Raw genomic sequence first — 24,710 nt, forward strand, 5'->3', positions numbered from 1 at the left:
GCCTTCCGTGTCGGGAGGTTTCAGGGAATGGAGTCATATGGGATGTGGCCTTCCGTGTCGGGATGCTTCATGGAATGGAGTCATATGGGATGTGGTCCTCCGTGTCTGGCTTCTTTCACTTGGCATGTGTCTGAGGGTCATCCACGTTCGGTCAGTGTTCCATTCCTATGACACGTTTTTCTAACCCATCATCAGTCACGGTTAACAATGTAATACATCCCTATGCTTGCTCAAGCTGCCCGAGTGTGAACCCCTCCTGGGCAAGTCCCCGGATGACCGGCCGCGGGTCAATCGTAACCACGGCACGTCCGGCCCGGTTCCCTCAGCAGAACGATCCGAGGAACAACAGGATCCGCCCGAGCGTCCTCGCTACGCCGCCACGGTCGGTAACGTCTGCGGAGCATCACCGCGCGCAGGCTCGTCACGAAGGCTGCAGGGCGGACTCACGGTTTACGTCCGGGGAGCTGCGGTCAGGAGGGTCAGGTCGCGTCCCACGGTCAGCACTCCGAGGAAGTGCCGCAGGTGAACGCAGCCGCTCCCGGGCACCGCCGGCAGCCCGCGCCGCTGGACTGTCAAGCCGCGGTCGCGCCGCCCTCAGCAAGCGCCCAGCTTGTAACCGACACAGCCGCGAGAGGAGAACGACACTGACTTGTGGTCCAGACACTGGTACCGCCCACGTCTCGGCATCTGCTTCCCGTCCGTGAATCCTCCGCTGGGCTCCGGGGACCGCGCCCGGGCAGGCCCAGCTTCTCCCCCGCCCGTCGCTTCCCTGCAGACAAACTGGTCAAGTCTTCAGGGAAGTACGTTCAGACGCGCCGCACACCTGCGAAGGGGACCCGCACCCGCCGTCCCCGACCGCCGCCTCACAGCGGGCCGGGCCGGGCGGCTCCCCCTCCCGCCCGCCGCACGCGTCAGCCCAGCAAAAGCAGCCCCAGCGGCAGCCCGGCCGGCGCGTGTCCCCCGCGCGGCCGCAGGATCCTCCCCCCAAAACACACGCCGCACGCCCTGCTCCACGCGTCCGGTCCTCCCTCCGGCAAACCCCGGGGACGCGGGAAGGTTGGGTCCGCGCGCCGCCGAGCTCCCGGGAACAGGGACGGGGACGGCCTCGCTTCTCCCTCGTCTCGGGACGCGTCCTCCGAGGATGACGCACGTGCGAAGCGGAGCGCGCGCGACCACGTCACCGGGTGTCAGAAACGGGGCCCGCCGCGCGCCCGACACCGAAGTCGGGGGACGGGCCGCCTCGCCCCCGCCGTCACCACCCCCCGACCGTGCGACCCTAACGCCGCGGAGGCCGGTAACCCGACCGTCCCTCTGGAAACTAGCTGGTTAGTACTCTGACGTCACGCCGACCGCGCAAGCACGAGCGCTGTCCGCCTGCGTGAGTTCAACCGCCCTAAACCCAGCCGGGGCGCCGCGCCCAGCCGCTAACCACGCGGAAGTACCCGCCGGTCCGCCAGGATCCCGGCGTGCAGCGCGGCGGTCCCGACGTACCCTGCGACGATCCCGGCGTGCAGCGCGGCGGTCCCGACGTACCCCGCGACGATCCCGGCGTGCAGTGCGGCGCGCAGACCCCGGGGCTGGCTGAGCGACGCGGACGGCGGCAGCGGAGGCGGCTCGGCAGGAGGCTGTGCGTCCGCAAGCAACGACGCGGGATCGGCATGGAAGTGTGAGTCACCGGGGGCGCGTTCCCGGCCGTGCGCAGACGCCCGCAGCGGAAGTCTGCTGGGCCGAGGGCAGCCGGGGGACGCGGGCATGGGGCGGCACGGTGTACGGAGCCCTGCGGAAAGGCTTGGGGCGGGACACGGGGAGGAAAGGGGCCCTCGCTCCGCCACTCGGAGCCTTCGTCCGTGCTCCCACCCAGTGCCTGGCGCGCGGGGGCCCAGCGCCACTTGACCTGCGGCCTTTCCTGTACCTGCTCGCGCCGTCATTCATTTCCTGGTGTGTTGTGGGTCACCGCGGGGAGCTCGGCCCCGGTCCCAGCGGGGACTTAGAAGCTGTACAGCCCCGCGTCCTCCCTGGCAGTACCTGCCGAAGAGGAGATGGCCAAGTGCTGGGCTAGGGCTTGGCTGGCCGCGGGGAGCCCTGACTCCGAGGAGCTGCTCCCCGAGTGGGCTGGGCAGGTCTTCTGGGGAGAAGGAAGTGCTTGAGCCTGGACCGAGAGCGCGGGAGCAGAAGGCGCGTGTGCTGCTTGCTTGTTGTTCCGCAGGTGGAAGTCCCCGCAGCTGCTCCGCCGGTAGGTCTTCCCGCGGCCCGCGTTAACCCGCAGGCGTGATCGTACGGTGCTCTCTCCGGCGTGGGTTGTTGACCGTTTCCCTTTGTGTTCTTCCACCTGTTTAAAAGTCCGAAACAATGCTGTTTTGCCGATTTCAGAAAAACACAGTGTGTATGTGTAACTGAAACGAAAGCGCCATGAAGCAGTACTTTTCCTCTACGTGGCACGCTCTGATGTTGTCTCTTTCGTTAAGGAAGAGTGCTGGCCCACTGAGTAGATTTTGTGGTCCTTTAATGGGGTGTAGTTTGCATCTTGGAAAACATTCAGGTAGATCACTCTGGCCCAAGCTATTATTAACCAATTTCTCTCTCTTTACTAGAGCAGTTCCTCTCATTATGCAATCCCACTTTAATTTATCCATCTTAAGAAATCCTTTGTCCGCTCATTCATGTCCACTTATGGCTCCATTTTTGCTTCACTTTACAACAAAACTGTTTGGAAGTGTCCTTGATCCCCTCATTCTCAATCATTCTGCTGGGCTTTCATCCTTACCAGTCTGCAGAAACGGGTTTTGTGTTGATTATCTGAGCCCGCCGTCTTGTCAAATTCCAAGGCTGATTTTCTGCCGTCAGCCTTCTTGATCTCTTAGCAGCAGGGGATGCAGAAACTCTGGGTGTCAACTATACTTAACAAGAAACCTCTAGAAACTCCTGGCTTTGTGACATGCTGTTTGCATTCCCCCCTACGTCAAGGATTACTTCTCAGTCTCCTTTCCTGGTTTGCCCTTCCTCCCTTGCTTGGCTTCTAAATGTGGAGGCGTCTTAGAGCTCAGTGCTGGGACCCTTTTTCTCCACACTCTCCCTTGGTCATTTTACCCATCTATACGCTGTTAACTCCCAAAAGTATGTTTCTAGCCCCTTACTCTCGTCATTCTTCCAGTTGCTTAGTCCAGAAATCTGGACCTCTTCCTCACCCTTAAATCCAGTCCATCAGCCAGTCCTGTCATCTTCACCTTGAGCATATTTTATGTGCAGTTACTTTTCACCATCTCCGTTGCTTAGTCTGTAGGCTTTCATCTCTGGTCCAGGTTAACCAGTAGCCTTTGGCTTCCACTCTTGTGCCCCTCCATTCTGTTTTCCAATCAGCAGCCAGAGTGATCCTAAAATATTAATTGGATCTGTGACGCTGGGGTGGCTCAGTCAGTTAAGCCTCTGCCTTTGGCTCAGGTCATGATCCCAGGGTCCTGGGACTGAATCCCGCATCGGGCTCCCTGCTCAGCGAGGAGCCTGTTTCTCCCTCTGCCTGCCGTTCCACCTGCTTGTGTGTGAACTCCCTCTGTCTCTGCCTCTCTCTCTCTCTCTGACAAGTAAATAAAGTCTTTAAAAATATATTAATTGGATAAAACTCATTTCCCTCTATAAAACTCTTCATTGACTTTATGTTGTGCTAAGAGGACATCCACATTCCTTGCTAGCACCTGTATGACCCTGTATAACCTCACTTACTCTCGAGCTGCTACTCCCACCTCCCATACACACACATTTTCCGCTGGCAGGTGGTTTCTGTAACCTTCCAAGGTCCAGGGGACCCTCTGCCTGGTATACTTTTTCTCAGTCCCGCTCCCTCTTTATCTTTTTGATTATTTATTTGTTTATTTATTTGGCTTTTTTGTTTATTTTTGGTTTTTGTTTATCTTTTTGATAGCTCAGGTTGAATATTGCTTTTCCTTTTCCATCAATCCAGAATAAGTCCTTCTCTTGTCTCTTATTATAACACAATGATTTACTTTTCCTTTGAATAATTATAAGTTGTAATAATAGATGCATGTTTACCTGTTTAGTGTCTTGTCTCCCTCATGAGAAAGCCCCATGAAGGCCGGAGCTTAGCAATATATTTGGCACACATTAGGTTTTCAGCAGATAGTTGTTGAATGAAGTAATATAACAATACTTAATTAATTTAACAAATTAATTAAAAGTATAATTGAATTAGCTAGTTTCCATAGATTCTCTGATTTTCTTAAGTGAAATGGTTTGAATCAAGAGATTTTCTCCAGTAGCAGCCCATTTCTCCCAAGGAGTCAGAAACTTACTGAAACCAATCAGGAGTTTTGCAGCTAGCAATTTATGGGAAAGTGAGGTTTCTGTAGGGATGTGATTTGCGAGTAGAAGGACCCCTGGAATGGAAAAGTCTGGAGGCCGAACTTAGTTCCTTATTGGCCTCCAACATGAGATGTGGTCCCTAGCAGTGTAGTCCTTAGGAGCTTCAGCAGAGCTCTGTTTCTCTGGGAGAACAAACATATTGTACCTTTTTCAGGCATTCTAGATCCTGGAAGGAGGAGGCATAAAAGGAAAACTTCTCTGAGTTTTTACATTTTTTTCCTTCAATCACTGAATAAATATCTATTGAGCAAATAATACATGTAGACATATGCTAGAAATTTTTTAGAGGTGAGGAATATTTATGCTTTATTCGATTGAGTGGTAGAATTTATTTATTTATTTATTTATTTATTTTTTAAAAGATTTTATTTATTTATTTGACAGAGAGAAATCACAAGTAAGCAGAGAGGCAGGCAGAGAGAGAGGAGGAAGCAGGCTCCCTGCTGAGCAGAGAGCCCGATGCGGGGCTCGAACCCAGGACCTGGGATCATGACCTGAGCCGAAGGCAGCGGCTTAACCCACTGAGCCACCCAGGCGCCCCTGAGTGGTAGAATTTAAAATATAAAAATTTTTTGATGGTCATTGGAAACATTTTCTTCATGCAAAAGGATACAGAATATTTGTAGGAAAGTTAAGTATTTGTGTACATATAAGGTATTTTCTATTTGGCTAACTTTGTCTAATGCTTGGGTTATTGATATACCTGGAAAGCTTTGTATACACTCTTTCTAAAAATTCTTTTATGTATTTTTTAAAAAATTTATTTATTTATTTGACAGAGAGAGAGAGAGAGAGAGAACACAAGCAAGGGCAGCAGCAGGCAGAGGGAGAGAGAGAAGCAGGCTTCCTGCTGGGCAGGAGCCTGATGTGGGGCTTGATCCCAGGACCTTGGGATCATAACCTGAGCTGAGGGCAGATGCTTAACTAACTGAGCCACCCAGACATCACTGTGTTCACTTTTTTATTGTTGAACTTAATGTACGAAGTTAGGGAAAACAGATTGTCTTGTGTATCGTCTTTTTGAAATCATTGTAAGAATTTCCTTCATTTTATAGCTGGAAATACTGAGATGTAGAGAAGTTAGCTAATAGGTCCTATAACAGTTCAGTAATAAGACTGGAAAGAGGGTACTCGTTTGCTAGCTCTCAGGAGAATGGTACAGATTAAATTTGCTGACTTTGAAATCTGCCCAGTTTCTTGTACTTGAGTTTAGTTTTTCAGAACATGACTTGAATCAATAATATAGGTTGAACATAGGGGAATTTGAGCAGTTCTCTTCGTCATTATGTGCGTAAGTTAACTGTGTGGCAATTAAAGGTGCTGTTTGTATGTGTATGTGTGTTTCTAAAGAAAATCTGCCAATAGATCATTTTGTTCTGTTTATTCAGAATTCAGTTTCTAAAGTAGTTGTTTACGTCCATTAAATTGACTCAGTTTAAGCAAAATTTACAGGTTGCATTTAAAATAGCAGGTCAACTTCAGTCAGCTAATTTATTACTTAAGGAAATTAAATGACTGCCTGCAAATGTAGATTCAAACAATCTTTAAAATTCATTTGGAATATTTGCTTTAAACACCTGTAATTAAAATCAGTACTAGTCTAAGTCCTCTAGGAAAATACGAAGTTTTGTGTAGGTGGGCAGTTTCTAGAAGTCTGAATGCTCGTGAATGTATTACACGAAGGTGCAAGCTGTGTACAGAGCAGACCGTTTCTGCTCAGTAGGAACAACAGCTTGTAAATACAAAATTGGCGGATTCTAGTCACCCTGAAATAACACTGGAGGAAAATGCATTTTATGTCTTCAATTATAGGTTATACTAATGTCTTTTTTAACCTTATGGAATTCTTTAGTTTTACATTTCCATTTTTCTTAACTTTCTAGCTTGAAAAATTCCAAACCCATAGAACAGTTGCAAAAAGAGCACCACAGGGACCTTCATATCCTGTATTTAGAGTCACTATTTGTTAACCATTTTGATTCATTTGCCTTACCTCTCTTACACATGTCCGCATTCTGTATCTCCACATGTCTACATTCTTTCTCTCTATACACACACACACACACTCTCTCTCTCTCTCTCTACGAATCATTTCAGAGTTGTAGATACCATGTCATTTTTTTTTTTTAAAGATTTTATTTATTTATTTGACAGAGAGAGATCACAAGCAGGCAGAGAGGCAGGTAGAGAGAGAGGAGGAAGCAGGCTCCCTGCTGAGCAGAGAGCCCGACGCGGGGCTCGATCCCAGGACCCTGAGATCATGACCTGAGCCGAAGGCAGCGGCTTAACCCACTGAGCCACCCAGGTGCCCCGATACCATGTCATTTTACCCAGTCTTAAAAATGTACTTAACTGCAGTACCATTTTCACACCTAGGGAATTTAGCATTGGTGTACCAATATTATTAAAATACAAAATCTCTCCCATTGTCCAGTGTCATTTTAGCTAATTTTTTTTTTAAAGATCTTTATTTATTCATAGAGCACAAACAGGGAAGGGCAGAGGGAGAGGGAGAAGCAGACTCCTCACCTAGCAGGGAGCCCCATGCAGGGCTTGATCCTAGGACCCTGGGATCATGACCTGAGCCAAAGGTAGCCCCTTAACTGAGCCACCTAGGTGCCCCAGCTAGATTTTTTTTAAACCACTGATTCAGAATCCAGTCAAGAATCTTTTTTTTTTTTTTTTGTAGTTTTCAATCAAGCTTTAAGAATCATATTTTTAGTTGTCATACAAGTTTTGGTTGTCATAGTTTTTTAATCTCTTTATTCTAAAAACAGTTTCCTTGCCTGTTTTTGTGACATTGACATTGTTACAAATGACATTGATGTCTGAAGAATCTTAACCTGTTTTGTTTTTTTTTTAAAGATTTTATTTATTTATTTATTTGACAGAGAGAGATCACAAGCAGGCGGAGAGGCAGGCAGAGAGAGAGGGGGAAGCAGGCCCCCTGCCGAGCAGAGAGCCCGATGCGGGACTCGATCCCAGGACCCCTGAGATCATGACCTGAGCTGAAGGCAGCGGCTTAACCCACTGAGCCACCCAGGCACCCTAAACCTGTTGTTTTGAAGTGTGTTCCTCTTCTTGGGTTTGTCTGGTTATATCCTTATGGCTAGATTCAAATTAGATGTTCTTTAACAGGATTGCTCTAAGGGATGTGTCTTTCTCAGTGTGTCACATCATCATCACTGCTATGCAGTGAGATCACTTGATTAAGTTGATACCTGTCTGGTCTTACCATTTCCTGTTCCCACCATCCTGCCACTTAGTGGTGGTTATAGTAGGATAAAACGCTGTCTTAAAAACTTTTCTCGATATGCACAGTTCATTTAGGAACTGAAATGACCATAGTTCATTTCATCAAAGGTAGATCTTATGCCTGTTGGCATTTTATTAAATAAAGGAAAGCCTAGCATATATTGGCATTTATTCCATTGGTATTTACTGAGAAAAAAATTTTTATTTATCTTCCTAATAAAAGAATAAATGAGTAAATCAGCCTCTGCCAGCCAGAATCTCCAAGATGGGGTACTTGTTTAAATATCCATTGTTCTCCTGGCCCCAAAACACAGGTTCATTAAGACACACGTGCAAGAGAGCGTCTCTCCTTTTTATCCTGGTTCTAGGTGTTCTTTGGATTCTTGCATTAACAGTATTGGCTTGGGTAGTGGGCCATAACTTGGAATAGCCAAGAACAGATTTTCCTAAGGCGTAGAATATTCTGCATGAAGGAGAGGCTCTGAGTTGGAAATGAAGTTGTAGCAATGGCACCTGGATGGGTCCCTTAGCCTTGAGGAAAAATAATATTTGTGTTATTTTTCCCGTCTGTTCCAGCAGGGGATTTCTTAGTTACAGTGTATTTTAGGGCTCACAGGGAGTTTTAACTTGATTTCAAGCAAAGATAGGAAGAAGCCTTGTGGACTGACTTCCTGATTAAGTAGGCAAAGATGACATGTGGTTTGATTTGTCCTTTTCAGTTTTAAATGAACCATATCATATACACTAATTATACGTGGTTCTTCCTGTTTTAGATTCCTTTTAAATATGATATTCTTTGTGACCTCAGTGCAGCTGTGGTGTGGTCATTTGGGCAAAGCAGCGCTTTTGTGAAATCCCAGCTATGTGTTAAATGTCCGGAGCGTCTGGTAAGCTTCACATGTTGGTTAGGTTAGAGTGCTGACATCACGTGCTCCTGACCAAAGGCCAGGTCAGAGTCTTGTGTTCACCACCTGTTTGTTTTGCTTTATTTTTATTTTTTAAAGATTTTATTTATTCATTCAACAGAGAGAGATCACAAGTAGGCAGAGAGGCAGGCAGAGAGAGAGGAGGAAGCAGGCTCCCCACTGAGCAGAGAGCCCGATGTGGGGCTCGATCCCAGGACCCTGGGATCATGACTTGAGCTGAAGGCAGAGGCTTTAACCCTCTGAGCCACCCAGGCGCCCCTGTTTTGCTTTATTGATTGCTTAGGGAAATCACTCATCTGTTTGGCCCATGTTTTTGAAATTTTGTGTCATCAGCATTTTCATCATACAGCCCCGCTCCTGGTTAGGAACAAACAGCCGTCTTTATCAGACGGTATGTCAGGCCCCGAGTGCTTCCTGAATTTCAGGATTCTGCATTACCGGTTTCCATTTGTCTAACCCAGTCTCATTTCTCTCAGTTCCGTAGTTACCTTCCGCTTCAGTTAGGCTTCTCACTGCGTGACCGGAGGCAAATTTTTAAATCTCTGAGCTTCAGTTTCATCATCTGTAAAGAAGGAAAAATAATAGCCCCTACATCACAGGGTTTTTTAATGAGGATTCAGCGAGGTGAGATCTTTAAAAAACAATGGCTTCCATTAAGGAAGATCTTAATAAGTACCAAAAACAATGCTACAGTTTTAAAATATGTGTCTCATCTCATCTTCATAATAGCTTTATGAGCTAGGAAGACGTTATGGTAATAGCACAGGTAGTGACAGTAGATGGTGTTCTTGAGTATTTGCTGTGTTCCAGTGCTTTACATTTTTCAGTTTAATCCTGTAAATAATCGTACATGGTTAGTACTCGAATTGTCATTTCGTGGATGAGGAAATCTAAGTACAGAGAGGTTGGGTAATTTGCCTGAATTTACAGAGCTCGCATCAGTGGAGCTGGCTTGGAATCCAGGCTACACTTAGAGGTGCTTCTTTATCCCCCCTTTTTTTTTAATGTTCCCAAAATACTTACTTATAAAAAAAATACAGTGAGATAAGTTTACACCAAGAAATGTAGCAATAAACAGTGGAAGAGGGGCGCCTGGGTGGCTCAGTGGGTTGAGCCTCTGCCTTCCGCTCGGGTCATGATCTCAGGGTCCTGGGATCGAGCCCTGCATGGGGCTCTCTGCTCAGCGGGGAGTCTGCTTCTCCCATTGCCTTCTGCTCCCTCTGCTTGTGCTCGGTCTCTGTCTCTCTCTCTCAAATAAATAAAATCTTAAAAAAATAAGTATAGGTCTTTAATAAGAGAATTGGCTGTACGAGAGTACTCCCTGTTCACAGTATTCCTTTTACTTCCTGTGGGAGTTCCTGCTTCTGCTCAAAGATTGAGCTGTTACAGCACGAAAGGGCCACTATTTAGGGAAGACACAGAAAAAGGAAGGGGGGGATGTCAGGCAATACTTCTTTTAGGTACAATAAGCATGATAGTGTTTTAGGGAAACAAGATAAAAATTACTCAAGGTTAGCTTGGTTCTCACTGAATAAAAACAGTGGACTAAATACTGAGCTCCTCTGTGCCAGTCTAATAATCAATGCCTTGGTTGCCATATTGGGAATCTCTGGGGTGGTCATCTTGGTACTCTCCGTGATACTCATCTGGGTGTTCTGCCTCATAATCCCTATCACTAATTTCAGACCCATTTGTTCCTGTTTCTTGGCTTCCATTGCGAATGACAGGTTCTGTGGGAGTGGCACAGTATTTGCGATCATGTACTTGCTGCCCAGGCCCACACATATTAATTCCTTTCTGGGAAGCAACTTTGTTGGTTCCCGTCTGTAGAGAAATTGTCGAGTTGTCCACTGGTTGTAATGTTAGCTTCTGATCATAGATGTTTCTTCTGGTACCTGGTGCTAACATCCCCATCTGGCTGGCTCCTTTGTTGGTGCCCATCTGCAGACTAATTGTGGCCTGGTCAAAAGGTTTGTCATTTTGCATTTTGGAATCATAAAGATGCCTCTTGGTGCCATAGGCTGTCATACCTGCTTGGCTGGCACATTTGTTGGCTCCCATCTGCAAACCAGTTACACTTTGGCCAGCTTTTAACTTTCCTTCATCAAAATGTCTTTTTTGCTTTTCATCATACTTAACTCCAGCGTCATTGGTTGTATGGAATCCTTTTGTTTTAGCCAGACCTGCCAGAGCCACCAGCATAGGCTGAACCTGGGTCATGTTTCCATTCCCGAAAAGATCATTTGCTTCAAGTATGTTGTGTGGCTTCATGCCATAAGCCTGAGTAGGTTTAATACAGTTCCCAATATTCTCCAACTGGGGCCAGTTTAACAAGGACTCATTAATCTTCTTCACTGAGCCTGGCAACTTGTTTATGAGCTCGCAGAGGATGATGCCATCTTTTGAGCCATACTGAAAGTTGGTGCCAGTGCTCATGCCCGTCTCCTCTTCTATCCAGTTTGAAAGATCTGCCTGAGGATGTACTTGGAAGGGATCTTGCTCTTGACCTTGACAGAGAGCATATTAAGAAGGGCCCTTGTTGAAGTGGGTCATGGTGGTTTGGGAAATGGGAAGAGGGCCTCGGGTCTAGGGCCTGAGGGTTTCACATACTCAGCTTTCCCGCTCCTGGCTCCAAGGAGCAGCCATAGCAGGAGATGCTTGGAATTTGCTCCCCTGGGCTGTGCAGGAGACTCCCAGATGGCCGCAGCAGGGTACATGCGATGCTCTGGCAACTCAGTCTTACTGGTTCCTGCAAAGCCTCCCACTCCGCTCCCCAGTTTTTGGTTTTTGTTTTTTTGTGTGTGTGTGTGTGTTTTTTTTTAAGATTTTATTTGTTTGACAGAGAGAGATCACAAGTAGGCAGAGAGGCAGGCAGAGAGAGAGAGAGAGGAGGAAGCAGGCTCCATGCCTAACAGAGAGCCCGATGCGGGACTCGATCCTAGGACCCTGAGATCATGACCTGAGCTGAAGGCAGAGGCTTAACCCACTGAGCCACCCAGGTGGGCCCCCCCCCCGTTTTTGTTTTAAATGAGAAGGTTGGGGAGATTAATAAACTCACAAAACTCCCAGACCTTTTAAGTGGCAGAGCTAGAATATGAACCCAGATTTGTCTGATTTCAAAACTGCTCATAATTATCACACTGTACCGCCTCTAGACTATTAAAAACAGTAAATACTTCTGATGTGGTATTGTAGAATGGCTTGATTATACTTTAATACAAGTCACATTGCTGTGTTCACTCATACATGAAAGATGACATTGTGCCTTGATCACAGGCACAATGACCACTGCTTGACATGTGAACTTTACCTGTTGAATTGATAGAGAAGATGAGCACCCTTGTGAATCTCTGGAAGGATTCTTGACACTGCTGAAATTCCCAGTAGTGATGTTAGTGTTAATGATCCCATTTTTCCTGATTCAGAGGGTACATTGCCTGCCCAAGATACCTTGTCAGTAACTGAAGGGAGGCAGATGGTACTCCGGAAAGGACATGCCTGTGGGATGAGACAGCACTGTTTGTGTCTCCAGTTGAGTCTCGCTCCCTCGCTTTATTGACACCCCTTCCTAATTCTCTGGTTTTGCCTCCTGTTCTTCCTTTAAGTGACTTCTCCCAGATGACTGACTTTTCTTTTTTTTTTTTAAGATTTTTTTAATTTATTATTTATTTGACAGAGGGAGAGATCACAAGTAAGCAGAGCAGCAGGCAGAGAGAGAGGGGGAAGCAGACTCCCTGCTGAGCAGAGAGCCCGATGCGGGGCTTGATCCCAGGACCCTGAGATCATGACCTGAGCTGAAGGCAGAGGCTTAACCCACTGAGCCACCCAGGCGCCCCGATGACGGACTTTTCTTAACTTCTGCCTACATAGATTAAGGATAAGTATAGTATTTCGATCACCTACTTAGTAACTGATGTGCTATATATGCCATAGAGAGGGAAGTTTACTCTGAAGTTGTCCATTGCCTGCTAAACCAGTAGGACTTAGGACATTTCTCAGTTTTAGGTTATAGTCTCTAAATCCCTGAACTGAACTACTCAATCTTGATACGGGAAGTATTTTACAGATATTTAATTCTCACAAAGGCATTTGAGCCCGGACTGATGATAATCTACTTTATTTTGCAGGAAGGATGCCAATTCTGCACTGCTCAGTAACTACGAGGTAAATAGTTTTGAAGTAAACTATTGAATTTTCCTCTCTGGTAGTTTGCCCTTTGCTTTTGAAGATTATTGAACTAGTTTCAGTTAAAATGACTGAATTCATTTGGATTTTCAACTTTAAAGTAAGACAGATGGCACCATCTGGTGGACCTAGGAATTATAAGCTTGGTAAATTATACATAGTAACTCTGAGAAGCTGGGAAGACTTCAGTTTACAGTAGGCAGCCTTCCCCAAACCCAAGTATTGTAGATCTTCATTTGATATGCCTTCATGGGATGGAAGCATCCGTTTTGGAACTGTCCTGCCTACAAAGTTTTCCATTAAAATACTTATGCCTTTCCTAATTACTACTCTTTACCTATAAAATGCTTTTATATGTTATTATTTCAATCCTCATAATAATCTTATAAGTATTAACACTTTCATTTTGAAAGTGACAGATTAGTTGATGCACCATTCTGAATAATTTAGTATGAACTAGCAGATTTGGAATTTGGGGGCTTGAGGGTTGGGTTTTCGGAGAAAGGGAGGCAAAAAGGAAAGAAATTGGTGAGGGGGAGATAATAACATTATTTTTGCCTGCCTACTATTTTGCCTTCGTTTTATTTGGTATTCGCAAAGCCATCTGATAAGTTAGCTCCAGGTACATAAAGAACCGTTTATACATTCACTGTCAATTTTTCATTTTCTACAATCTAAATTCATGAAGACTTTAGGAGATTTGAGTCTCTCTTGTGTGATATAGAAAATAGAACGTACTGGATTTAACATAGTTGGTCATACTCCTTCCTTAAATTGTTGCTCCTAATAACAGGAAGGAAATGGTTGTTAGTCAAGCCATTGGCTTTTAGAAACTTCCTTGTCCAGTTTGGATTCTGCTGAATGTTTGGGTGTTTTATCCTTTGGGGAAACATTGCATTAATCTTATGACACTATTTCTGAAAAAATAGTGAGAGGCAGGGGAGGGGTTCTGTTTTATCTAGTAATGGTTTATGAACCCATACTTACAACTTTCTTAGGTCTCTGGCATAATCTCTAAAATGGGAAAGATAGGGACGCCTGGGTGGCTCAGTTGGTTAAGCAGCTGCCTTCGGCTCAGGTCATGATCCCAGCGTCCTGGGATCGAGTCCCACATCGGGCTCCTTGATCATCAGGGAGCCTGCTTCTCCCTCTGCCTCTGCCTGTCATTCTGTCTGCCTGTGCTCGCTCTCTCTCCCTCTCTCTCTCTGACAAATAAATAAATAAAATCTTTAAAAAAAAAAAAAATAAAATGGGAAAGATATATCCTCCACCCATCCTCCTCAGCACTAACACATACATGTTTTTCCCTTGTGGGGAAGTTTACTTCTAAAGTTCTGTAGCAATTTTTTTCCCTTTTTTTTTTTTAAATAAAATTTATATTTATAAAAAATTTTTAAAAAATAAAATTTATATTTATCACTTGCATCATAGTTTTTCTTTTTTGGAAATAAACTTACTAGATTTTCATATTAGTGAAACAGGACCTTGTTTTAGAAAAAACTTACTTGTAGGAAAAAATTTTTAATTGAGGCACAGTTGACAGATAACATTAGTTTCAGGTGTACAGTGAAATAATTCAGTATTTGTACATTGTGAAATTACCACAATAAGTTTAGTAAACATCCATTACCGTACACAGATTTGTTTTTTCTTGTGATAAGAACTTTTAAGATTTCCTGTCTTAACAACTTCCACATATTCAGTACAGATACACTGTAGTCACTGTCCTGCACATTATATCCTCATACTTTACTTATTTTATAACTGGAAATTTGGACCTTGTGACTCCCTTACTGATTTTGCCCACCCTCTGCCTCCTGCCTCTGGCAGCCATGAGTCTATTCTCTATGTCTCTGAGCTTTTTTTTTTTTTTCCTTGGTGAAGATTTTATGTACGTATGTATGTATGTATCTATTTGAAAGAGAATGCATACGCTTGCTAGCAGGTGGAGGGGCAGAGGGAGAGGGACAAGCATACTCTGTGCTGACCAGGGAACCCAACCCTGGGTTGATCCCACAAGCCTGAGACCATGACTTGAGCTGAAATCAGGAGTTGCATGCTTAACCAACTGAGCCACCTCGTTTGGTTTTGTTTTGTTTTTTAAGATTCCTCATGTAAGTGAGATCATAAGATATTTGTCTTTCTCTATCTGGCTTATTTTGCTTAGCATAATACCCTAAAATCCATCCATGTTGCAAATAGCAAGGTTTCATTCTTTTTTATGGCCAAATAATATTCCATTGTTTATATAAAAACCATTTTTTAAAATTCATCTGTTGATGAACACCCACGTTGTTTCCATATCTTGGCTATTGTAAATATTGCTGCATTGAACATGGTGGTGCATATGTCTTACATATGAGTTAGTGTTTTTATTTTGTTTTGATAAAATACCCAGAGGTGGAATTGCTGAATCATATTGTGGTTTTATTTTTAACTTTTGAGGACCCTCCATTCTGTTTTCTATAGTGGCTGCATGAATTTACATTCCCATCAACAGTGCACAAGGGTTTCCTTTTCTTCTCATCCTTGCCGACACATTATTTCTTGTCTTTTTGATGTTAGCTGTTTTAACAGCTATGAAGTAAAATCTCATTGCGGTTTTGATTTGCACTTCCTGATGATTACTGATGTTGAACATCTTTTTATGTGTCTGTTGGCCATCTGTGTGTCTTTTGAAAAATGTTTGTTTCAGTGCTCTGCCCATTTTTTTAATGTGATTGGTTGTTTTGTAAGTTCTTTATATGTTTTGAGTATTAACTTATCAGATATATGATTTGCATATATTTTCACTCATTTAGTAAGTTGTCTGTTCACTTTGCTGATGGTTTCCTTTTCGGTGCCTTTTAGTTTGATGTAGTCCCACTTTTTTATTTTCGCTTTTGTTGCCTTTACTTTTGGTGTTTAAAAAAAAAAATCATCACCAAAACCGATGTCACGGAGCTTGTCTCTTGTGTTTTCCTGTAGGAGCTTTATGGTTTCGGGTCTTGCATTCAGTTCTTTAATTCATTTTGAGTTAATTTTTTATGTGTGGTATAAGGTAATGGTCCAGTTTTCCCAGCACCATTTATTGAAGAGACTCTCTTTTCTCCATTGTGTATTTTTGGCTCCTTTGTCAAAATTAACTAATCACATATGTGTAGGTTTATTTCTGGACTCTCTGTTCTGTTCCATTGATTTTTGTCTTTTTATGTCAATACAATACCATTTTGATTTCTTGGCTTTGTGATGTAGTTTGAAATCAGGAAGCATGATGCCTCTAGCTTTGCTCTTCTTTCTCAGGATTGCTTTGACTATTCAGGGTCTTTTGTTGTTCCATAAAATTTTAGGATTGCTTCTTCTATTTCTGTGAAGAATGCCATTGGAATTTTGATAGAGATTACACGTAATCTGTAGGTTGCTTTGGGTAGTACGGACATTACTAATTCTTCTAATCCATGAGCATGGAATATCATTCCATTTATTTGTGTCTTGTTCAGTTTCAGTGTCTTATCCTGTTCAGTATATAGATCTTTCATACCTTGGTTAAATTGATTCCTAGGTATTTTGTTATTTTTGATACAATGGTAAATGGGATTGTTTTCTTAATTTCTCTTTCTGATAGTTCACTGTTATCATTTGACATGCAATAGAGTTCTATATATTGATTTTGTATCCTGTAATTTTACTGAATTCACTTATAATTAGTTAAGTTTTTTGGTAGAGTCTTTAGAGTTTTCTATAGGTAGTATCATGTCATCTGCAAATAGTGAAGTTTTACCACAATTTGGCTGCCTTCTATTTCTTTTCTTGCCTAATTGCTCTGGCAAGGACTTCTAGTACTATGTTGAAGAAAATGGGTAAGACTGGCACCTTTGTCTTGGCCTGGTCTAATAGGAAGAGCTTTCAGCTTTTCAGTGTTCAATATGATGTTAGCTGAGGGCTTGTCATATATGGCCTTTACACATTGAGGTGTGTTCCCTCCAAACCCAGTTTGTTGAGAGTTTTTATCATAAATTGGTGTTGAATTTTGGAAAAACCTTTGCATCTATTGAGATCATATTTTAGGAAAATTTACTTTCAAATACTCAATATATTTTTAATATAAGAGGAGATCAGTGATACGGTATATGTTGAAAAGGGAACATTTGGAATATTTTCAATAAACTAACGAATTTGGATTATTCAACTTAGACAAAAGCATTTTTTTTTTTAAGATTTTATTTATTTATTTGTCAGAGAGAGAGAGAGAGAGCGCGAGCACAGGCAGACAGAGTGGCAGGCAGAGGCAGAGGGAGAAGCAGGCTCCCCACAGAACAAGGAGCCCAATGTGGGACTCGATCCCAGGACGCTGGGATCATGACCTGAGCCGAAGGCAGCTGCTTAACCAACTGAGCCACCCAGGCGTCCCAGACAAAAGCATTTTTAAAGTGTCAGCTGCTTCTCAGACTCATATTTGCTCTAATACAAGAGTTAGGGGGAGGGTTTGTGAAGGAAAAGAGGTACAGTCCTATTTACTCTTCAAAATCATTGACCTTGAAATACATTTTTCACATTTATTCATAAAAATAATTTATCACTTCCTAGGTGTTCCAGTTACTGACTGATCTGAAAGAGCAACGGAAGGAAAGTGGAAAGAACAAACACAGTTCTGGGCAACAGAACTTGAATACTATCACCTATGAAGTAAGCCTTGTGCTTCTGGGGGGGTACCCAAACTACCACGGGGGGGTTGGTTTATTCTGCAGATGACTGGCCACCAAATCATGACTACCTCTTACTTGATTTGAGTAGTTTTACCATAACCCAGTTTTATTCTGTTTGTACAAGTGGGAAGAGTTTGGCCAATGGTGAGGCTTAGCCAATGATAAAGTTGGGGGGAATAGTCAAAAGATTGCCCTCAGTTCTAACACTATTTGTAAGTCAGGGATCCCTAAGACCACCTTGGGTTCAGTAATTCACTGGAAGTACTCAGAACTCATTGAAAGCTATTGTAGTTGTAGTTACAGTTTATTACAGATTAAAATTGGCCAAGGGAGAAAGCATATGGGACAGATTTTAAGAGAAATTCCAACTTAGAGCTTCTTTTGTCCTCTGATGTGGAGTCAGAGCATGTTTTCCTCTTGAAATTGGTGTGTAACAGTGCATACAGAATATTGTCAACCAGCAATCTCAGCTGAACTTTAGTGTCCCAAATTTTTATTTGGGCTGTATCATATAAGCATGATTGAAGATTGATTTCCTGTGTAGTTCATCTCAGCCTCTAGGTACATTGATACGGCATGACCCAAAGCCCCCACCCTAAGTCACATTTTTAAGACTATTCAGTATGACCAAGGCCTCCAAAGATACTCCATTGAGATAGCATTCCAAGGGTCTAGAGATTGCCTCCCAGAAGCTGAGGACAACAGCCGAACTGTCTCTTTCGACAAAGCTAAATTCTTTATTACACAAAAAGTAATGTTTTTTTACTGTTAAAAACTTAGAAAGTACCAAAAAGTATAAAGAAGAAAGCAAAAGTAATTTACAGTTTTAACATTTAGTTGACATTTTTCTATGTTTTCTCCCAACCTAATGCTTTATCCTTAAAAAAGTTGCGGTGCCTGGGTGACTCAGTGGGTTGGGGCCTCTGCCTTCGGCTCAGGTCATGATCTCAGGGTCCTGGGATCAAGCCCCGCATTGGGTTCTCTGCTCGGCTGCGAGCCTGCTTCCCATCCTCTCTCTCTGCCTGCTCGTGATCTCTCTCTGTCAAATAAATAAATAATCTAAAAAAAAAAAATGTTTAAGTAATCATATTTGTTTTATGTGATGTTTGATTTTTTTATCTAATTATTTTTATAATTTATGTTTTCTGCTATTTCCTTTCAAGCTACAAAGGATATAGTTTTAATTATCTTTATCTTTCCAAAGACACATTAAACCTGGATTAAGCGACTATAATCCCTTTTAAGGAAAATTAAAGGGTGTTCAGCGCTTTTGTCATCATTCCTATCTAGTTTTGTTCATCTAATCATGTGTTTAAAATCCCATCATTCAGGGGCGTCTGGATCAGTCGGTTAAACATCCCACTTTTGATTTCGGCTCAGGTCATGATCTCAGGGTCATGAGATCAAGCCCCGCATTCGGCTTCATGCTCAGCAGGGAGTCTGCCTAAGATTCTCCCTCTCCCACCACTTCGCCCCTGCCCCGAGCTTGTGTATGTGCTCACTCTCTCTCTCAAAAAAAACTATCATTTATTTATTCACTCATGTTCTTTTACATTATAGTATTCATCTCTTTAAAAGAAGAAAATGGGGTTGCCTGGGTGGCTCAGTGGGTTAAGCCTCTGCCTTCGGCTCAGGTCATGATCTCAGGGTCCTGGGATCGAGCCCCGCATCGGGCTCTCTGCTCTGTGGGGAACCTGCTTCCCCCTCTCTCTCTGCCTGCCTCTCTGCCTGCTTGTGATCTCTCTGTCAAATAAATAAATAAAATCTTTAAAAAAAAAATGAAATGTTTGTTGGTAATTAGTTTTATAGCCAAATTTCAAGCTGTCAGGTACTCTCTTTTTTTTTTTTTTTTTAAGATTTTATTTATTTATTTGACAGAGATCACAAGCAGGCAGAGAGGCAGGCAGAGAGAGATGAGGAAGCAGGCTCCCTGCTGAGCAGAGAGCCCGATGCGGGGCTCGATCCCAGGACCCTGAGATCATGACCTGAGCCGAAGGCAGAGGCTTTAACCCACTGAGCCACCCAGGTGTCCCTGTCAGGTACTCTTACTACACACTTAAATCAGTTTAAACTCACTGGCACTCTTTTACATATTTGTTAAGTTCTTTTAATTTATAGTGCCTTAAGGAAAGTTACTGTGGTGGTAAATGTTTTGAGACTTTTTATGCCTGAGAATATATTTCTAGTGTTCTTAACGTGTGAATGACACCTCATCTGAACTTGGAGTTCATGGGTTTGACTTCCGTTCTGCAAGGTTCTGTAGGTATTACTTAGTCTGCTAGTGGTCATCATTATGGAGGAGTCTGAGACCGGCCTGATCTTTGCACTTGGGAGAGACTCTTAACTTAGAGGCTTGAGGTTACTGTTTACTTTTCAAGTTTGAAGTTCCTTTCAAGTATGTCTAGGTGGGGTTCCCTCTTTTAAAAAAAGTAAAAGCCTTTTATTTTGAGATAATGGTAGTCTTACAGAAGAGTTACAGAGGTGGTGCTGAGAGTTCCCACATGCCCTTCTCTTAGTTTTCCCTGATGTTAACATCTCATATAACCATGGCACAATTATCAAAACTAAGAATATTATACATAGATTTTATTCAAATTTTCTGTTTTTCCATTAATGCTCTTTTTCTTTTCAAGGATACTGTTTTGTATTTAATTAACGTGTCTCCTTAATATCCTCCAATCTGTAATGGGTCCTTTTATAGAAGATTTTTGAAATAAAATTTTAGAATACTAAATTATAGCCATTGTCTTTCTTTTTTCTCATTCGGGTTTTTTTTGTCTTATGCTTACTTTTTCTTTCTTTTTTTTTTGGGGTAGACGTTAAAATATATATCAAAAACACCATGCAGGCACCAGAGTCCTGAAATTGTTAGAGAATTTCTCACAGCAATGAAAAGCCACAAGTTGACCAAGTAAGTAAAATTTTTTTATTTTTAATTTAAATTCAATTAAAGTAGCATATAGTATATTATTAGTTTCAGGGGTAGAATTTAGTGATTTCATCAGTTGCATGTAACACCCAGTGCTCATTATATCAAGTGCCCTCCTTAATGCCCATCACCCAGTCACTCCATCCCCCTACCCTCCTCCCCTCCAGCAACCCTTAGTTTCCTACTGTTAAGAGTCTCTTATGGTTTGCCTCCCTCTCTGTTTTTATCTTTTTTTATTTTTCCTTTCCTTCCTCTATGTTCATTTGCTTTGTTTCTTAAATTCCACATAAGAGTGAAATCATAGGGATTTGTCTTTCTCTGACTTACATAACTTAGCATAATTCCCCATCCATGTCCTTATAGATGGCAAGATTTCGTTCTTTTTGATAGTTGAGTAATATTGCTGTGTGTGTGTGGGGGGTACATACCACACCTTTATCCATTCATCTCTCGATGGATATCTAAGTTCTTTTTATAATTTGGCTGTTGTGAACATTGCTGCTATAAATATTGGGGTGCATGTGCCCTTTCAAATCACTGTAGTAAAAATTATTTTAAGTAGGAAAAGTGTGTGACATGAAATGAAACTGATAGTTTACAAAAACCATCCTCAGCAATACTATAATTCTATTTCGATGGGTTTCGAAATTATAATTAATATGCAGTGCTCTTTTAAAGTAGGATCATGATATTGTGGATAAGACAACTGAGATTTAGACACAAGGATCCAAGAGCCAGAAACAAAAATTTTAATAAGAGTTTTTAATCTTAAAATCTTTTTGGATTTTTTTTGAGTCCCAGTTCTGTGACCTGCCACATAACCCCTGTACAGCACTTAGGTCAAATTTGTTGACAGCTGGGTTCACAAATTAAAGTGCTCTTTATAAAATTAATCATTTAATTCACTTGAGGCAAAAATGGCTTGATAACATTCTCTTCTCTTTTAAAGCTCTATTACTTTTCCTGGTGACTTTCTTGAATAAGTTAAGCTTGTAGGAATTAAAACTTCACTAAGAATTAGATTAAGAGGGGCGCCTGGGTGGCTCAGTGGGTTAAGCCGCTGCCTTCGGCTCAGGTCATGATCTCGGGGTCCTGGGATTGAGTCCCGCATCGGGCTCTCTGCTCGGCAGGGAGCCTGCTTCCCTCTCTCTCTCTCTCTCTCTGCCTGCCTCTCCGTCTACTTGTGATCTCTCTCTGTCAAATAAATAAATCTTAAAAAAAAAAAAAAAAGAATTAGATTAAGAGGGGTACTTGGGTGCTCAGTCAGTTACATGCCTGCCTCCGACTCAGATCGTGGTCCTGGGATCGAGCCCCACATCGGGCTCCCTGCTCAGCGGAAGCCTGCTTGTCCTACTCCCTCTGCTGCTCCTGCTGCTTATGCTTTCTCTCTCTCTGTTAAGTAAATAAAATCTCTTTTTTAAAAAAGAATTAGGGGCGCCTGGGTGGCTCAGTGGGTTAAAGCCTCTGCCTTCAGCTCGGGTCATGGTCCCGGGGTTCTGGGATCGAGCCCCGCATCAGGCTCTCTGCTCAGCGGGGAGCCTGCTTCCCTTCCTCTCTCTCTGCCTGCCTCTCTGCCTACTTGTGATCTCTGTCAAATAAATAAAATCTTAAAAAAAAAAAAAAAGAATTAGATTAAGAGATTATATGAGCAGAACACTAGCTCTGATCTTTTAGTTAGTACAGAGCTGATTAATCCCAAGAGCTTCTGTCATTCATTAAGAATAACTAATAATTTTCTTTTGAGGGAAACATGGATGTTATTTCAGACACTATTCTTGGTAAATAATACACTATCAGTAAACTAAGTGTACTTCTCTTGCCCAAGTGAACTCTGAACAGGCAGACATCTTTGAAGTGTGTGTGTGTATGTAATTTTTTTACATTTGGTAAAATTTGTCGTCTTAACCACTTCTAAGTGTACAACTCATTAGTGTTCAATATATTCATATGCTGGAGCGCCTGGGTGGCTCAGTGGGTTAAAGCCTCTGCCTTCGGCTCAGGTCATGATCTCAGGGTCCTGGGATCCAGCCCCGCATCAGGCTCTCTGCTCAGCAGGGAGCCTGCTTCCTCCTCTCTCTCTCTGCCTGCCTCTCTGCCTGCTTGTGATCTCTGTCTGTCAAATAAATAAATAAAATCTTTAAAAATGTATATATTCATATGCTATACAACTAATATCCAGAAGTTTTTGATCTTGCAAAACTGAAATTCTGTACCAATTAGCTCCCATTTCCCCTGCACCCCAGCCCGACAGCCACCGTTCTGTTTTCTGTTTGTATGAATTTGACTACTCTAGATACTGAGTGGAGTCATGTAGTCATGTATGTGTGTCTTCTTTTTAAAAACTGAATATCATTTAATATTTTAATTTTTTGTTTTACCATTTAAGTCATTTTGAAGTGTGCGGTTCATTAGGCACATTCCTGTTGTTGTACAGCTATCACTGCCATCCACCCACAGACCACCTTCATCTTGCAGAACCAACTGTGCATTTATTAAATGACTCTCCACTTTCCCTGCCTTCTAGCCCCTGGTGCCCACCAGTCTGCTTTCCCTTGTGAACTCTGAACACCTCCCTTGAGGGGATCATATGGTACTTGTCCTTTTGTGACTGACTAATTTCATTTACCGTAATGTCTTTTTTTTTTTTTTTAAGATTTTATTTATTTATTTGACAGAGAGATCACAAGTAGATGGAGAGGCAGGCAGAGAGAGAGAGAGAGAGAGGGAAGCAGGCTCCCTGCTGAGCAGAGAACCCGATGCGGGACTCGATCCCAGGACCCCGAGATCATGACCTGAGCCGAAGGCAGCGGCTTTAACCCACTGAGCCACCCAGGCACCCCTCATTTACCGTAATGTCTTCAAGGGTCATCCCTGTTGTAGCATGTGTCAAATTTTCCTTCCTTTTAAACACTGTGATATTTTATATGTCCATTTATCTTTCTTTCTTTCTTTTTTTTTTTTTTTTTAATTTTAATTTTATTTGAGAGAGAGAGAGAGCATGGGCGGCGGGGAGGTCAGAGGGAGAAGCAGCCTCCCTATGGAGCTGGGAGCCCAATGCGGGACTCGATCCCAGTGCTCCAGGATCATGACCTGAGCTGAAGGCAGTTGCCCAACCAACTGAGCCACCCAGGCCCCCCTGTCCATTCACCTACTGATAAATGCCTGAGTTGTTTTCACCTTTTAGCTATTGTGCATAATGATGCTGCTCTGAACCTGAGTGTATAAATATCTCTTTGGGACTCAGTGTGTCTTTAATTTCTTTCAGCGACATTTTATAGTCTTCAGTGTATGAGTCTTTCACCTCCTTGGTTAAGTTTATTCCTCAGTATTTTATTTTCTCAGTGCTATTGTAAATGGAATTTTTTTTTCAGATTATTCCTTGTTAGTATATAGAAACACAACTGGTTTTCATGTATTGATTTTATATCCTCTAACTTTGCTGAAATTGTTTATCGGTTCTTTTTTTTTTTTTTTTTAAAGATTTTATTTATTTATTTAACAGACAGAAACCACAAGTAGGCAGAGAGGCTGGCAGAGAGAGGAGGAAGCAGGCTCCCCACAGAGCAGAGAGCCCCACGCGGAGCTCGATCCCAGGATCCCGGGATCATGACCTGAGCTGAAGGCAGAGGCTTTAAACAGCTGAGCCACCCAGACACCCCTGTTTATCAGTTCTAACAGGTTTTTGTGGAATCTTCAGGTTTTCTACCTATAACGTAATGTTGTCTGTGAACAGAGATAATTTTCTTCTTTTTCAATTTGCGTGCTTTTATTTCTTTGTCTTGTTTAATTCCTCTGGCTAGGACTTCTGGTCCTGTGTTGAACACAGAAGTAGTGGAAGAAGACATCCTCGTCATGTTCCTGATTTAGAGGAAAAGCTTTCAGTCTTCCACCATTGGCTAGGTGTTGGCTGTGGGTTTTTTATATATGGCCTTTGTTGTGTTGAGGTAGTTCCCTTCTATTCCAAGTTTTTAAAAAATATTTTTATCATGAAAGGGTGTGAATTGTGTCACATGCTTTTTCTGCAACAACTGAGATGATTAAGTGGGGTTTTTTTCCTTCATTTGTTAGTGTGATTTATTTCATTGATTTTCACCTGTTGGACAGTTTTTGCATTCCTCAAATTAGTCCCATTTGGTCATTGTGTGTAATCCCTTAATAGGCTAGTTAGGTTGATATTTTGTTGTGGATTTTACAGCAACACAAGAGCTAGTGGTCTTTAGTTTTCTTGTGGTGTCTTTGCCTGACTTTGGTATCAGGGCATTCTTGGCTTGGACTTTATTTGAGGTTTTATTTACTTATTTTAACAATGCAAACAATTTTTTAAAAATTTTTATTTATTTATTTAAGAATTTATTT

The 24,710-nt window shown here is 42.7% G+C and overlaps 2 protein-coding genes across 6 annotated transcripts in view; one reads left to right on the forward strand and one right to left on the reverse strand.

Annotated features, from left to right (window-relative positions):
* The first annotated feature begins 628 nt into the window (after positions 1-628).
* The window catches only part of CRCP (CGRP receptor component), a 44,706-nt gene continuing 20,624 nt past the window's right edge, over positions 629-24,710 (forward strand). Inside the window, exons 1-4 of one of the 5 annotated variants that reach the window (XM_047713433.1) lie at positions 629-1,666; positions 12,683-12,719; positions 17,307-17,405; positions 20,242-20,336. In XM_047713433.1, the coding sequence (XP_047569389.1) occupies positions 1,659-1,666; positions 12,683-12,719; positions 17,307-17,405; positions 20,242-20,336 (239 nt within the window). In that variant the 5' untranslated portion in view covers positions 629-1,658. Of the gene's footprint in view, positions 1,667-2,434; positions 2,540-12,682; positions 12,720-17,306; positions 17,406-20,241; positions 20,337-24,710 lie in introns of those variants that run through there. The other 4 variants (XM_047713434.1, XM_047713435.1, XM_047713437.1 and 1 more) reach the window with 4 other exon arrangements.
* LOC125090611 (calponin-3-like) lies at positions 10,009-11,024 on the reverse strand. The gene has a single exon (XM_047713438.1). The coding sequence runs from the start codon at positions 10,989-10,991 to the stop codon at positions 10,128-10,130; it is 864 nt and encodes a 287-aa protein (XP_047569394.1). The 5' UTR covers positions 10,992-11,024; the 3' UTR covers positions 10,009-10,127.

The sequence above is a fragment of the Lutra lutra genome, chromosome 18, assembly GCF_902655055.1.
Source record: "Lutra lutra chromosome 18, mLutLut1.2, whole genome shotgun sequence".
Lineage (NCBI taxonomy): Eukaryota > Metazoa > Chordata > Mammalia > Carnivora > Mustelidae > Lutra > Lutra lutra.